The 14,787-nt window shown below is 37.0% G+C and overlaps 1 protein-coding gene across 6 annotated transcripts in view; it reads left to right on the top strand.

Annotated features, from left to right (window-relative positions):
* TENM2 (teneurin transmembrane protein 2) overlaps window positions 1-14,787 on the top strand; it is a 459,783-nt gene that overhangs the window by 377,831 nt on the left and 67,165 nt on the right. For 4 of the 6 annotated variants that reach the window (XM_065734485.1, XM_065734482.1, XM_065734481.1 and 1 more), the window contains 3 exons: window positions 755-949; window positions 6,314-6,514; window positions 7,948-8,160. In XM_065734485.1, coding sequence (XP_065590557.1) covers window positions 755-949; window positions 6,314-6,514; window positions 7,948-8,160 — 609 coding nt within the window. The remainder of the gene's footprint in view (window positions 1-754; window positions 950-6,313; window positions 6,515-7,947; window positions 8,161-14,787) is intronic. The other 2 variants (XM_065734484.1, XM_065734483.1) reach the window with 2 other exon arrangements.

The following is a 14,787-nucleotide window of genomic DNA, read 5'->3' as shown; positions in this document are numbered from 1 at the left end:
GACTTATTGCTTTCCACTGTTCTGCGTATGTACAACATCTGGTATCCAAAATCTGCTGTCCACCTTTATTGTTCCTAGACTTCTCTTCATTTGCATAATTAATCCTTAATACTAGCTCAGAAATTCTTATCCCTTTAATAATACAGCAGGAAGGGATAGGAGTTAACAGTAGTTTCTTGCCAATACACCCAGGGAAGAAATAGTCACTCTGGGAAGAGAAGATTAGGCAGTTATATTGGTGACAGCGTGCATTTGTTGTAGATAAAAACGAAAGCTTGTGTTATTTCTGTGTTCAAGATCCTTATGTGGGAAAAACAAGTCGTAGGGTCTTAGAAATTTTGGAACACACTATATTTAAAAATGTTGTGAGAGAAGAAAGATGCTATATATGAACGTGTTTTGGGGATTGTGTTCTGCCGTCTGTGAAAACTGGATGTTACCTAATGGAACCAGGCAGAATAATGTCAGAATCAAGTCTGTTCACACTGCCTCGTTAGTTATCCCAGACATCATCAATAGATTGTAAAGAATAGCAGTTGTACTCTCAGAATGCCCAACACATGCATGCTTTGTTAAGAAGTACTCAAAGAGTTTCTTTGTGAAGAGCTGAAGTGCTACAAGTTAGCTTAGATTTTTCCAGCTAATTAAGATACTTGTGTGTATGTATAAGTATTTGGTAATGGATTTTTAATGCTCTTTTACAGGAATACTTTTCTGACCCCATGTGCTGTTTTTCTTTTGTTCAATTTTCCAGCTGCCTGCCCGGTACTGTGCAGTGGCAATGGTCAATACTCAAAAGGAACCTGCTTATGCTACAGTGGCTGGAAAGGTCCAGAATGTGATGTACCCATCAGCCAGTGTATTGATCCCTCGTGTGGAGGTCATGGTTCCTGCATCGAAGGGAACTGTGTCTGTTCTGTTGGCTATAAAGGAGAAAACTGTGAAGAAGGTAATATTGTGACACCTTTCCTTTCTGTGTTGTGAGATTTTTTCCGATTTTGGAGTGCTTACAAAGAAAAGGATAAGACAATACCATTTTAAACATAAAACTACTGTAGCAGATATTGTAAAAGAGAGGTAAGAATGTAGTCCATCACCACTGTATGGATCTATGAAAGCTTAAACGAAAGTTCTGATTTTTATAGACATTGTTATGCAGTACTAAGAATGTCTGCCACAAATAAACCTGAATAATGCCTTTGCTGAAGACAGAAGATAAATCTTTTCTTATGGATTATATTTACTGAACAATTTAGATTTGAAATGCAGAGAAAAAATGAGTAGCAGTAGAGAAAATTATATAACTGCAGCTCCACACAAAGCAAACAGATAAATAGCTTTTAAAACAGAAGTTGATGTCATGGGTTTGAAAGACTTGGGTGTCCATGTTATGTACAGACTTCACCCAGCACAAATTACTCCTGTTAACTGCAATCACATGAGAGGAAGGAAAGGTAGCTGGCACATGCAAGCAGCAACTATCTTTTAAATGCAGAAAAGCTTTTCATGTTGCAAGTGTCTCGTTCTTTGTGTCTGCAGAGTGAGCAAATGTAAAAAAAATGACCCATTGAAAATGCAGTCATAGATGGAGCTTGGCATTGGTTTTACTCATAGTGTAAATGCACTGCATAGGTCTGACTCCTGTTCTTTTTAAAACGTATTGCTATAGTTTTAAAAGGGAACTTAACTCTCCAGAGAACTGCTAGATAGACAGTTCTGCATACCTTGGCATGTCCTCAGAGAGTGATATTTCAAGCAATTTTATGATGACTTCTCAGAGTTTATTAATCCTCCAAAAGGAGGAGCAGTTTGAAGACAAAGGTGACAGAACTGGAACTGTGTGGGTTTAGGACTGAAGGGCCTCTGTGGAATATTCTGAGTGGAGCGCAGAGCAGTACACTACATAACATATCAATGTTCATCTTACCCTGTAGCAAACACCTATTTCTCCCATTAAAAAAAAAAAAAATAGGATGAGCAAGAAAACCATAGCAACGTGAAGTGCTAAGGGACTTATTCTTTGGATGTGGAAGGCAGTCATCAACTTTAGGACAAGATTTTGCATTGCTCTGTGTGAAGTTAGTTTGCTAAGATAAAAATAAGCTAGGATTCTCACTAGTGGGACTGCCAAAACTGCAGTAATTTCTTCAGTTCATTCTTCTCATCACTTTCCAGGAATTTTTCACATTGCTGTAGCCATTAAAGCTCTAATTCAGAACTCAACTGAGATCAGTAGATTTTCCATTTCTTTTTTTACAGATTACACAGCATCCAGAAAATTCTGTAATGCCTTTTTTCACTGCTAGATTTGATAGTTTGCAGTTCACCCTGAGTGCATGATTCTGTGAAAAATTCAAAAATTGTCTGAAATGTCCTCTGTAAGTTATGTTCTCATGGAAACTGAACATGGAAAGGCTGTGTAGCGTGCTCTGCAACATCCAGTCTGTTCCCCAGGAATGCAGAACCTCTCTGCTACAAACTGCAATTGTTTGCTCTGTCTAATTAAGTTATATGAATTTCATCATGTTCTTCATTGTTATATTAGAGTTAATATTATTAGAGAGACTGTGCTAGATGGCCTAAATTGATCTTTCTTTCATTTAATTCTGTAAATTTTACCTTGTAAGCAGTTCCTCACCCGTTTATATTACAATTTCCAGATGCTCTCTTTACTTTCAATTGTGTAGAATGCTTGTTCTATATTTGGGTTAGACATCTTGAATCCCCTAACACTCCTGTAAGCGAAATAGGTTTTTGTAGTGCCTAATTTAGCTTGTTTAGCTAAATTAGCTTAGCTAATTTAGCTTTCCTATTGTAAATGTTTGAAATGGATGAAACAAATACATCAACAATTTCAGATAAGTTTATAGCAAACTAGTGCATGTATTGCTGCAAAGGGGTTAATGTTAACACCTTTCAAAGCTGGAAACGCTACGAAATTTTCAGTCAACAGTGTTGAGGAGATACATTAATATGTGAGGGGAAAGGATATAGATTATTTAATCACCAGTGCTTGAAAGGATAAGGATTCTAACAGATAAATGGATTACAAAGGCAAAGAGGTATTAACTGCAAACTTGGAAGGTGCCGATAACATGATAGAAAAGGTTAGAATAACCTTTTGCATACATCATTGAGCAATAAATAGCTCAATAAATTAATTTACAAATACATGAAGAACAACCAACATATTTCTTCTGTAAAATTCCATTTCTTCTATTAATTCATGAGCTCTGGGAAAAAAAAAAGCTGATAAGTTTTTCTAGTTGCGAGTAATCATCTGATCACATTTAAACTTTCTGCTTGAATTAATGGTAGAATGATACAAACAAATATATTTCTATTATGTTATAATAAGAAATCTCTACTTGATTTGAGTTTTCAAAAAGAATAGTGAAGGTTGGTTCATTCTCCATTGTCCAGCAAGGATATCGAATTGGAACAAATGGGTCAGCATTTTTCTTCCAGTTCACTTTTTATTTCTGATATTCGTCATGGTCTGACTGTTCAAACAATTTACCTGAAATGAAAGTGGCACTAAAATCAATATTTTTGATGCACAATTTTTGCAGCATAAACACTGTTGTTCTATTAACAAATTTGCACATGAAACGAAGGAGCATATTTGCCAGGTTTCATTCAGTCTGGTTTGTGGGGAGACAAGTCAAATTGACAAATTAGGTTAATGGTGTTTTTCTTGTCACTTTCATGGTCGAGTCATTTTTCAATGACATTTAACTTCATAAGTGTAATTCATGACTCTTTGGGGGTTTATGGTACATATTGTTCATAAAACTCCTTGACCTCCTTTTTTGTCCTTAGGGATATAAATTGCTTTCAGTTCCCTTTTTATCAAATCTACAGAGGGCCCAATACTAAATGAGCTCTAATGATCTGAGCTGCCAAGGGAGTATGAGTTCTTAGTCTAACAGACTGGCTTGCTAAAGCGTGTTGTCCTTTGTTTAAACACCAAAGGGTCTCCATTTTTAATAAGACCATTGTAAACTCTTCTGAAGAGCTGGGGACAGAACCTGTGCTGCATAAACCAATGCAGTTCTATTGCAGGTAATCAAGTTATGCAAATTTTGGCAGCTGAGGATCTGGCCTGAGATGATAACCCTAAGACTGTGTTAAAATAGAACAAGATTTGAGTTCAAAGTAAAAGCTCTCCTCAGTTTAAACTTTGAAAGCTTTCACATAATTGTATGACTGAAAAAAACCAAACCAGTTATAAAGTGTATTTGTCTAGAACAATAGACAAAGATGGTTCATGTGAGTTGTCCTATAAAACAAGGAGACTGTGGGTTGGGGGAATTGGTAGATTTATTCTGTGTTAGTAAATCTCAGCTGAAAGCATACAGTAATTTTGCAAAGAGGAAAGATAGTGCATTTATCTTGAAGGGTATGTTTTTGTTCCACATTGCTTTCATTAGCACTTTCTTCATTTGAGAAGGAAGGAGGGACGTTGCTAAAAGGTGGCATACAATAGCACTCATTGGTATTTCCTCAAATTCCTAGCAGTCCTACAGCGCACGACAGAAAACTGTACACATTATCCATTTCAATTTCACATTAAAATATCACCACTAAAAAAAAAAAAAAACTAACTAAATTTAGGGAAAAGCATAACCTTCACCCATAAGGTATATTGATATATTATTTTCTTCTTTTTCTTCATTGGATAAGATTCCTTTGTCACAGCTCTGTGTCTGTCAGGTTCAACGGAAGTATCATGAAAGGCACGTTCTGAACTCTGGATTTCTGACTTTGTTCACCACCAAGGCATGCTAACGTTGCAGGGAAAGCATTCTAGATTATTAATCTATTTATTTTTCTCTGAACTGAACAATTAATTTTTTTCTGAACAATCATTGTTTATATCTAATACTACAGTGCACTATAATATTTTCATATCCAACTAACAGAACCCTAAAACTTAGCAAAACAAACCCAGCACACTAGGGTCATTGTTACAGTGAAAATCTTGTAAGAAATGTTACAGTAATTTCTGTGCTACTCTAATCTGAATTAAAATCTAACATGAGTTATTCTGATAACTCATTTTATTGTATATCTAAACGTGCCTGCTTTAATCCTGAGTTGTATCTAATCTATATACTTATTTTAAATGTTCTGTAACTTCATAAAATAATTTGACATGTCTGTTTATAGAGAAGTTGAGATTTAAAAGATCAAGTATTGTTCACATGAGTTAAAGTGAAAATGTCTCTGCCTTAATTTAGAAGGATCAATTTGGAAAAGATGAGAGATAAATCACTTTCATTATAAACTGAGATCTTCCTGGAGCTGCAAGAGAGAGTGCCAATCATTCTTGGTTCTTCTCTGTGAGCTGATATATACCAGTCATGAGGTGAATTCATTTTATTTAGGGCATAAGTTTGACCTTGGCCCTCAATTCCCCAGCAGAAGGCAGCTGGTAAAGCCTCACTGCCGCTGTCTGCAGTAGAGCACTGTACACAAATTCATGATATAAGATGAAAATTTGGAAAGCCGTAATGTTACTGATAGAGTTTATTTGAAAGAAAGCTTGTAACATTCCCTTTATTTATCAGGGCTGAAATGGCAAAAGACATTTTATGAATGCCTTTCCATCGTAACTGCTTTTACTTTCTTGTTCTGTTGTTTCTGGATAGAGAAAAGACAAAGTCTGTATCTGCATCTGTTTTTCTTTGTTTTTTAAAGAATTTTCTGCTAGTTAGAACATAGGTTGAAAGAGACTTGTCAGTCTCACTGCCCTCATGGAGAAGGATTGGAGTTCCCAATGTAGGAGTCTAAAAGAATCTGAAAACCACAGATAATTTGACTTTTAGGTACTTAAATGAGATATCACAGTACCGTTCTCACAAGGGTCTAGAATTTGAACAGTAGTAATAGTATTGATGAAGATATTGCAGTTCATTTGGTTTTTTAATTTATTTTATTATTCAGAATACTGTTAACTCATCAGAACTACAGTGTGTTGAGGAAGTAATGTCCCCAGGTTAAGGTTTAAGTGTGGAACTCTCACTGTGTGTATTTCGCTTTTAATTTTGTGTCTTCGTGCTTCTTGACCACGGAGTTCATGCAGTTAAGTTTTCAATTCTCAGTCATTCCCTATTTCAGATGGACCTAATGCAAAACACAGATTACTTCACACTTTTCTGTTCTCAGACTTACACTTATATGAAGAATCATATCAATTTGTTTTATTCTGTCACCCTGATAAGAACTTCAAAGTATCCACCTACTTTTTTCTGTACGTTATATTGTGGGAACTGACCTTTGTGTGCACTCTTTTTGTTGTCTTATTTAGTTGATTGCTTAGATCCAACGTGCTCCAATCATGGAGTCTGTGTGAATGGAGAATGTCTCTGCAGCCCAGGCTGGGGAGGAATAAACTGTGAGCTTCCCAGAGCTCAGTGTCCAGACCAGTGCAGCGGGCATGGCACATACCTGTCTGACACGGGTCTCTGTAGTTGCGATCCCAACTGGATGGGTCCTGACTGCTCCGTTGGTAAGAAAAATATTTCTTGTCATTTTCTATCAGTGCTCCTATTTTGGCAAAATGTTCGTATTGGAGGCAAATTTGAAATGCAAATAATTTACAAATTTGTCTTAGGAACAGGTTTGGTCCTGTTCTGGATTGTGTTGGAAAGAAGCGTGCATACATTTTAGATTATTTTATGTGACATCCCTAATTTGGGACTGACAGCTCAGGGTGGGAGTGTAGGTTAGGAGCCCATATTTCCTTCAGATTCTGACTTTCTTCTGAACTGAGAAAGTTATGGAACTGCTTCATAGCTCTTTCCTGACTTTGACTGAAAACTCCCATTGCAGGGATTCACAGATATGTCTGTAATTTTTGAGGAATGGAGAATACTCTATTTTTGGTGTTAGCTTTATGGCACATCAAAATGCTACCCATTTATGAAAAACATCAGAGAACGGAAAGATCTCCTAAATATGGGGTACTTTTCAATTTTCAGTTGCACATGGAATATTTAAACAATTAGTTTTAGGGCAAAAGGCACTCTAAAAGGCAAGAACAGAAGTGTAAGTTTAAAAAATTCATCCTCTTCAGCGCAGCAGTTGACTGAATATTGTAAAAGTGTTTATTCTAACAGAAGGAGCTAAGGGGAAAAGAGGAACGGTTTTGACATGACAGCAAATGTTCTATTTGTGGGGAAAAATACTTGGAATTCTGCTTTTTTATTGCAAGCTGATTCTTGAGATGGAATTGGCTCTCAAAATATTTACAGCTTTCACATTTATTCAGTTATTTCTTAACATTAATGACTCAGAATAACCCACCAGTAAAATGAGTATCGAGATACATTTTTTCTGCTTCATGCATCAGCAGCAGCCAGCAAAATTCATGAATGAGAATTTAAACTGTCAATTTCTTTGATGATGCATGAGGCAAAAGACCCTCTGCTTTTCTACAATTGCTGGCTGAGAGCAAGAGAATTTAGGAGCAAGGTACTGTGTGTCTCACCATTATTAGCAATGGGATTCCAAATCTGTCGCTTGCAAGTATCTTTTCCAGTCACTCCGAGAGTCTTTGTGACCCTGAATTGTCACCATGCTCTGCTGACTGTGTCTTAGGTGAGTTTCAGTCTTTCTTAACAAATAAATGTGTTCAGGTCTGAGTAAAGCAGATCTGTGTTCCCCCTTCTGCCACACTGAATGGCGCTGAGGAAATTCTCTGCACTGGAATGGAGGACACAGCTCTACAGTGATCTGTCCAAAATACAGTAGCAGAGTTTTGTAATGATTGTTTTAACTTCACAAAGTTAAATGCTTGCTGCTGGTTTTGATCTCCATATGGACAGGCCTGCTTTCAGCAAAAGGGAGCTTGTTCTGCTCAGCTACTGACTCAGGTTGCTACTGCTGTCCTGCTGCCTCTGACATCAGCCAGCTATAACCCGTGTTCTTTTTTTCTCCTAGAAGTGTGTTCTGTAGACTGTGGCACCCATGGGGTGTGCATTGGCGGAGCATGTCGCTGTGAAGAAGGGTGGACAGGAGTGGCGTGTGACCAGCGTGTGTGTCATCCCCGTTGTACAGAGCACGGAACTTGTAAAGATGGGAAATGTGAATGCAGAGAGGGCTGGAATGGGGAGCACTGCACCATTGGTAGGCAAACGACAGGCACCGAAACAGGCACATATTGCTTTCTTTTCATAAATCGTAGAGACATAGTTACTGTGGTGTACTGTGATAGGCTGTTCCTTTAAGGACCCTAACGCTTTCCAATATTATCGTGGGCTCCGAGTGCGTTGGGCAAAATGCAGATGAGCTCTTGGAATCATTTAAAATCAATAACAAGCTGGTTTGGGGAAAAAAAACCAAAACCATGGCAAATGAACATTAGTAAGTAAAGATGTAACAAATGGTCCATCACGGTGTCCTTTGAGCCAAGCTATTCAAACTTAACTAAACATTCCTTTGTGTGAATGGCATCTTTTTTAATTTCCTGGTCTGATGCATCAGCGCTTTCCTGCTATTACACATCACATCTGAAACACACCACCACCATCTCCACACAGAGCAGGGGTCAAGTGGTGGAGGAATAAGTGCTCCTGGTGCTACAGAAATAGCTCCCTAGCATTTCCCTGTGTTGTGCTGTGACAGTGGGCATGGTGTTTGCATATAGACAATCACAGCATGGGAGGGCCTTGTCAGTAGTGCAGCATGCTGCTGTACCCTTTCCTAATAGTGTGTTGCTCAGCGCAGTGTTGGCATCATGCAGAGTGCTGTGACTAACACGATTGCATCTCAGCTGTGATGTGTCAGCCTGGGAAGTTCAAAAAGGTTATACTTACACAAAGTAATGATGTGCTATCCCCTCAATTACAGCACTTGAAATCTTCTTTTGAAGAGGAATTAATTGTTCCTAAATGATGTTCTTTATTTTGTCCCTACGAGCAGTCAGGCTGGGTATTTGGACTATCTTGTCAAATTACTGAAGGGAAAAATAAAAGAAAAAAATGTTTTCTTCCCTGTGTTATAGTTGAAAATGGGAAAATCTAAGCTGTCCCATCTCATTTGAGATCTATGAGCAAAATTATATGGAGCAAGAGTATCCAAATGCAAGCTGGAGCTGTGTAAGTTTCAGGCAAATGTATTCTCTGAAAAAAAAAAAAATGCTAGAGGACAATGAGGTGTACCTTAAATAAAAACCTGGTGTGTCAGGCACCCAGATCTTCTTGAAGTGATGATTTTACCAGGGAAAAGGAGCAGGTCAATTGAGACTTTCATGGCAATCAGGGACCCTAATGGGACAGTCCTATTACAAGTGAATTGCTATTTCTTTAATTAAAAGTATGGTGAGATTATTGCATCCCTCAAGCTGTTTTTCTTTTTCATTCCCCTCTGATTTCTCCTTGAATATACAAACCATTTCAGATGCATACATGAGTTGGAAAGTAAGAGAATATGCTTATCTGGAAAAAAAAATCATATTTTTAGGGTATATCCTCTGATGTTGTGGTGCTGCATGCTTCCACTGCACTACACCAATATGATTAAAGACAAAGCTTTTATGATTGAACACTTTGTCACCAGCAAAGATGCAGAGTGTTTATTCACAACTGCTTTCTGTCTTCAATCATGTCAACATCTCTCTGCTAGATTAATCCAGGCGTTTTGTTTTAACATGGAGTACTTCTCAGATCATTACAAAATGCCTATTTTATAAATACTTTTGCATTAAGTTGTGTACTAATTGCTTATTCTAAAAATTGCTTCTTTGCCCAATTTTTTTTTGCTTTATAATCTTTTAGAATTATGCCTGTTCAGAGATAATTAGTGTATTTCAAGTCTTCGTTACTGTGCACACAAAAAGATGCCTTGTACCAATATCATAAAAGAACTCTAAATAATTACCAGTTAGACTAGTGAATCCCAAAATGAGATTTTTCCTTTAATTTTCAGGGCTGTGAAATAAATATTTTCCCTATTATTCCTCTTTTGAGAGAAAGACCAATACTGTTGAAGTGATTAAAGTAAATGAGTGTAAGCTCTTTTTGTTTGGTATGTATTAGAAAATTTCTTTTAAATTTAACACAGATCTGCCTGCAGTAAAGATTACATTTAGGGCAAGAAAATAATATTAATAGGTTTGCCCTTCCAGTTATCATACATTTAAATTTGTGCAGTCATAAGTTACGTGCTGTATGTGGACAGATAGATATTGTTGTGATGAGGCTGTATTTGTGAGACATTCCAAGTGTTCCTGTCGTGAGGATAGGACTGTCAGACCATTAACAAAGCATGATGCCAGAAATGGAAGCCGGCTCAGAGATGCATCACAGCTTTGTCCCATCAGTTTGTTTCCTCTGGTTTGCTTTCAACACAGAGGCTTATGTTACATGGGGCTGAAAAGGAGAGAGTGTGGAGGGTAAGGATGATAAAACGTAAGTTTTGTTAGTGATTGGACAGAAAACACTAGAAGTGATCCCTGGACAGTTGATCCTTAAAGATTATATTGGTCCTTGGAACCAAGAATGAGTTACTTGATGTATTTTGAACATTTGTATGAAGAGCTAAAGCGTACTTAAATTTTACAGGAACTTATTCTAACTTAGTGCATTCCCTTCATAGGTTGAACTTTCAACTGAAAGGTTGAGGTCAGAGTTACTAACTAGGGAATATCTGCCTTAAACAGTTATATTCAGGAATGTTAATTTGATGTATATTTTTATTAGATTTTTAATTCAAAGCCATTCTCTTAGTCCTTTCTGGGAGATACCTTGCAGACCCCTGAAATCTGTCTGACCAAAGAGGAAGCAAAGCCAGGCCAAACTCAGAAAGCATATGAGCAAAGGCTGAATCTCTCTCTTCCCTATACGTAGTTTGAACTTTTATTAGCTGTGTTAGGTCTTCAGAAACTGCACAATACACCCTGTCTACACAGTCCTCAAGCAGAAAACTGTGATTCCCACAGGAGAGTTTAATTGCTCTGAGTGTCCATTTATTGCTAGACCTAGTCTGAAATCCTTTCAAGTCAGAAAAGCTTGCTTTGATTTTAGTGGCTTAGGCCAAGTCTCCTTAGGATAAATCACTCTATTCTGTGTGGTTTCTATATGTAAACCAAGCTTTGTTTTGTTCTCTTTGTGTTTCTTTAGCACTTTCTCCTTCTATATTCCATCACAGTAGAAAACAAATCATTATAGCAACCTGCAGGTATCCAAGTTTATCAGGTTATTTCATTCAATCTAATATACAATTAGTCCTTTAAAGATGGTAGGCTAAATGCATTCTCTTTGGCTTTTCGGTGTTGAGTATCTGTATCTATGTATACCTGCATTATAGGAAAAAAACTCTGCAAAGTCTCCAGGAATGTCCCTATCAGTTCACTGGCAACAAGCTGTGCAAAGCAGCCTTTATATCTGTGTGTATGAAAAGAATTATATATAAAAATCAGTCAGCACAAATTCTATGTCATGCACATTTTGAAAATCCATATCCAAATCAGATAAAAATGAAAGTACTGGTGTCTGATCTTACTGAAATGCTGGCTGTAGCAGGGCACAACTGTACTCCAGACACTACATTTCACTTGGCTACTTCAGGTAGGAAGAAAAATTGCTTACTGGAGTGATGATAAAGAAAATGAATCTTTTCCCAGTGCAAAAATAGACCTGTCAGGATATCTTTATTAAGTGATTACTATTCAGTGATTGCAATTATGGAGGAAGTTATAACTAAATAATAGAGGTAATCTAGATGAAGAAAAGATTATTGGAAAACCAATAACAAAGCAAAAGACTAAGATACAGCAGTTGCTAAATCTTGAACCAATTTCATGCCAGAATTTTAAGATGAAGGATTTATCTTTTCCTTGAAGCATCTGCGTGTTGCTAAAGCATGCTGTTATGAAACCATTCTGTTACTTTCACTGAAAATAATATCTGAATGTGTAAAACTATTGTTTTTAATCTACTGTGAGGGTGTTCTCTGTGTAAACTGTCAGAGCTGTAGACTGAGGACAATGTGATATGTAGGGATATCTGAAGAAACAGACAAAAATATCATTTTTAAAGAGTAATTCTATCTGTAATTCATATCCCTGCAGCATGAAATACAACTGTTATTAAGTGATTTGTAAAAATCCTACTGTGAGACCTGAGAAACCAGGATTTCATCCTGAATATTTGTAAGTAAAATTCAAAAGAGTACAAACATGTTTTATCTTACAACGTGAGCTCACTGACTGGAAATCAATACATGAAATTTTATCGTGGCAGCCTGCCATATTCCCAGAGCCTCACTCTCTTCTCCTCACATCTGCAGTAGGTGTAAGGTAAGCATTCCTGCTTTCAGGCAGAAAGCTAGGGTAGGATTGGATTAAAAGATACATGATAGTACAGATACTGTGCTGCAAGTTAAGGTCAACACTATTCTGTTGTCTGTTTTCAATGCAAACAGGATGTGGCCCCTATGTCAGCCATAGAAGCTGAACTTCCAGAGTCTACCTGAAGGCAAAACACAAGGCTAGACAAAACATCAAGCAGTGGTAATTTGTGCATTCTGCAGATTCTGCTTCCTGGCCTTGGTACTGTTTTTCAGGATCTGACTCTGGAGGTGAAGATGTGCCATTCTCTTTCCTCCATTGAGTTCTTAGCCTCTAGGCTGACAAATCAATGGCAGAAATTGTTCCTTAGCACATAAAGAATTCAGTGAGCTGCATTAGTTCTTACCTTGTCTTGAAGATTTTCAGGACCTTGAATAAAGAAGGATTTGAAGGTACTGGGATCCTGTAAACTACGTGGTGAGAAGTAACTTAAAATCTTCAGATTCATAAAAATATGCAGGAAAAAGAAAGAGAGGACTCTCTGGGATGATTGATGAGAAGTTTAAGTTACAGAATGGGAGATTTCAATTAGGGAATAGGAAAATAATGTAACAGAAAATGAAAAACTGAAATAGGTTGTCTGTGCAAGTTGTGGAATTGCATCAGTGGAGCTTTTAACAACAATTAGACACATGTCTATCAAGAATAGCGTGGAGATAATTCATCCTGCCATGGCATAGAAAGCCAACCAGGAAACTGTTGAACTATGAGTTCTCTTCCAGTGAACTTTCTAGTCCGGACTTTAAATGATAGTATAAAATGGTCAGTTGAAGCTTAAAAGGAAACATGCCTTTTAAATAACTTACTTTATAACAGTCCAAGTTCAAATTTGTATTTTCATCCCCTTTAAGAATTCGTAGAAGTAGATTTCAATCATGTATCCAGGCAAGGAGGCTGATATTTGTGTTCTGTATTTGCACAATAGTTAACTGCCAGTTTATATAGTGAAACATTCTAAAACACCCAAACAAGGAACACATTTACCCCAAGTAGGTAAATAACTAAGATTATTCTCCCTTTGGAGTACCAAGACTCACCCAACTGAATTATGGATGGATAGCATTCCCTCTCTGTTTTACCAAGGAAAAAAAATGTTCCCCATGTGTTTTGGGATGGCCATGCCCTTTCTAGCTTTTAGACATGTTTACATATGTTGGAGGCACAGAGCAATACCACGTATAAGGTAAAAGTATTTAGACTTCTACCTTATCAAGAAATCAATAATTGATAGAGAAATTAATAATGGAGCATTATCTTTGATTTCAGCAGGATATTTTTGTCCCATGATAATAGTCTTTGTGTCAAAGATTTTTTTCTTCTTCTGAATTTTCTTGTTGTAATTATAATGGTAATGATTCAAAGATGAAGCAATTTTCAGAAGAGATGGAAAGTGTGTGGGAGGAGACAGTGGAAAGCCATCGGATCTGACAAAGAGCAATTTAGGAGTTAGATATATTAGACTTCAATGCAGTTCTGACTTAAAATTTATCTGTACCACTTTATAACTTATCGTGATTTAAAAAGCTCTAACAAGGACGAAAGAGATTTAGTTTGCACTCTCTGTAGTCTGAGAAGTGCTTTTTTTCACTTTCATTTGAAAAATGAGTAGCATATTTGGGGCATGACCACATTTCATGATGTTGGTAATACGTATGATGACATTACCAGAAAAGAAAGGGACAGTGACTGTTTTCTGTATCTGTGAATTCAGGTTCATCACCTGTGTGGTACAGTCGTCCTATTGTCTTTACACTTGATTTCTTAATAACCATGTCCTGATGCAGTCTTCTAGGAACATGATGTGAAGATTTCATTTGGATTATCATAGGTTGGGTTCCTCCCATACGTCTCTTCAGCAAAACAGAGCAATCGCAGATACTTTGTGAATTAATCTCAGAGATTCTCGATGATTTCTGTTGTTCTCTGCACATAATTTGCATTTTAGTTTGACGTGCAAGTGTAGAAAGACTCAATGTGAAAGCAGGAGTTCCGCTTATAAAGTGACATTTTTGTACTTTGACTTGAAAACAGTACTTTTTTACTTAGGTTTCATGGTGGTATTTAACACTGTTATTCTTTCAAAATCTGTATATGGACTTTCACACTTAATTCCTCCAAAGAAATGACCCACTTCAGAAAGAGTTTACGGCAGAGAGACTCATATTCTTATAGTAACAAAGATATATTTTACTACTGCAAACTAATTTCACAGCTGTAGCTCTAGCTGACGCTCCTGATCCATTTATGATCATAAATGTGTGTAATGTGGTGCCACACAGACTGATAGGTCAGACTCGTGATATTTAGAGAGTCATGTTCACCTGTGTCACATTGTGTCGTGTTACATTATAGTCCAAAATGAATGAATGAGTTAGGTGATATTGTAGTCCAACATCACTGTGCTACAGTAAAGGTTCAGGTGCCCTATAAAT

The sequence above is a fragment of the Cyrtonyx montezumae genome, unplaced genomic scaffold (assembly GCF_038088225.1).
Source record: "Cyrtonyx montezumae isolate F1298 unplaced genomic scaffold, pur_monq_1.0 scaffold_18, whole genome shotgun sequence".
In the NCBI taxonomy this organism is placed as follows: Eukaryota; Metazoa; Chordata; class Aves; order Galliformes; family Odontophoridae; genus Cyrtonyx; species Cyrtonyx montezumae.
Note: the sequence above shows the minus strand (reverse complement) of the source record. Positions and strands in the feature narration are given on the sequence as shown.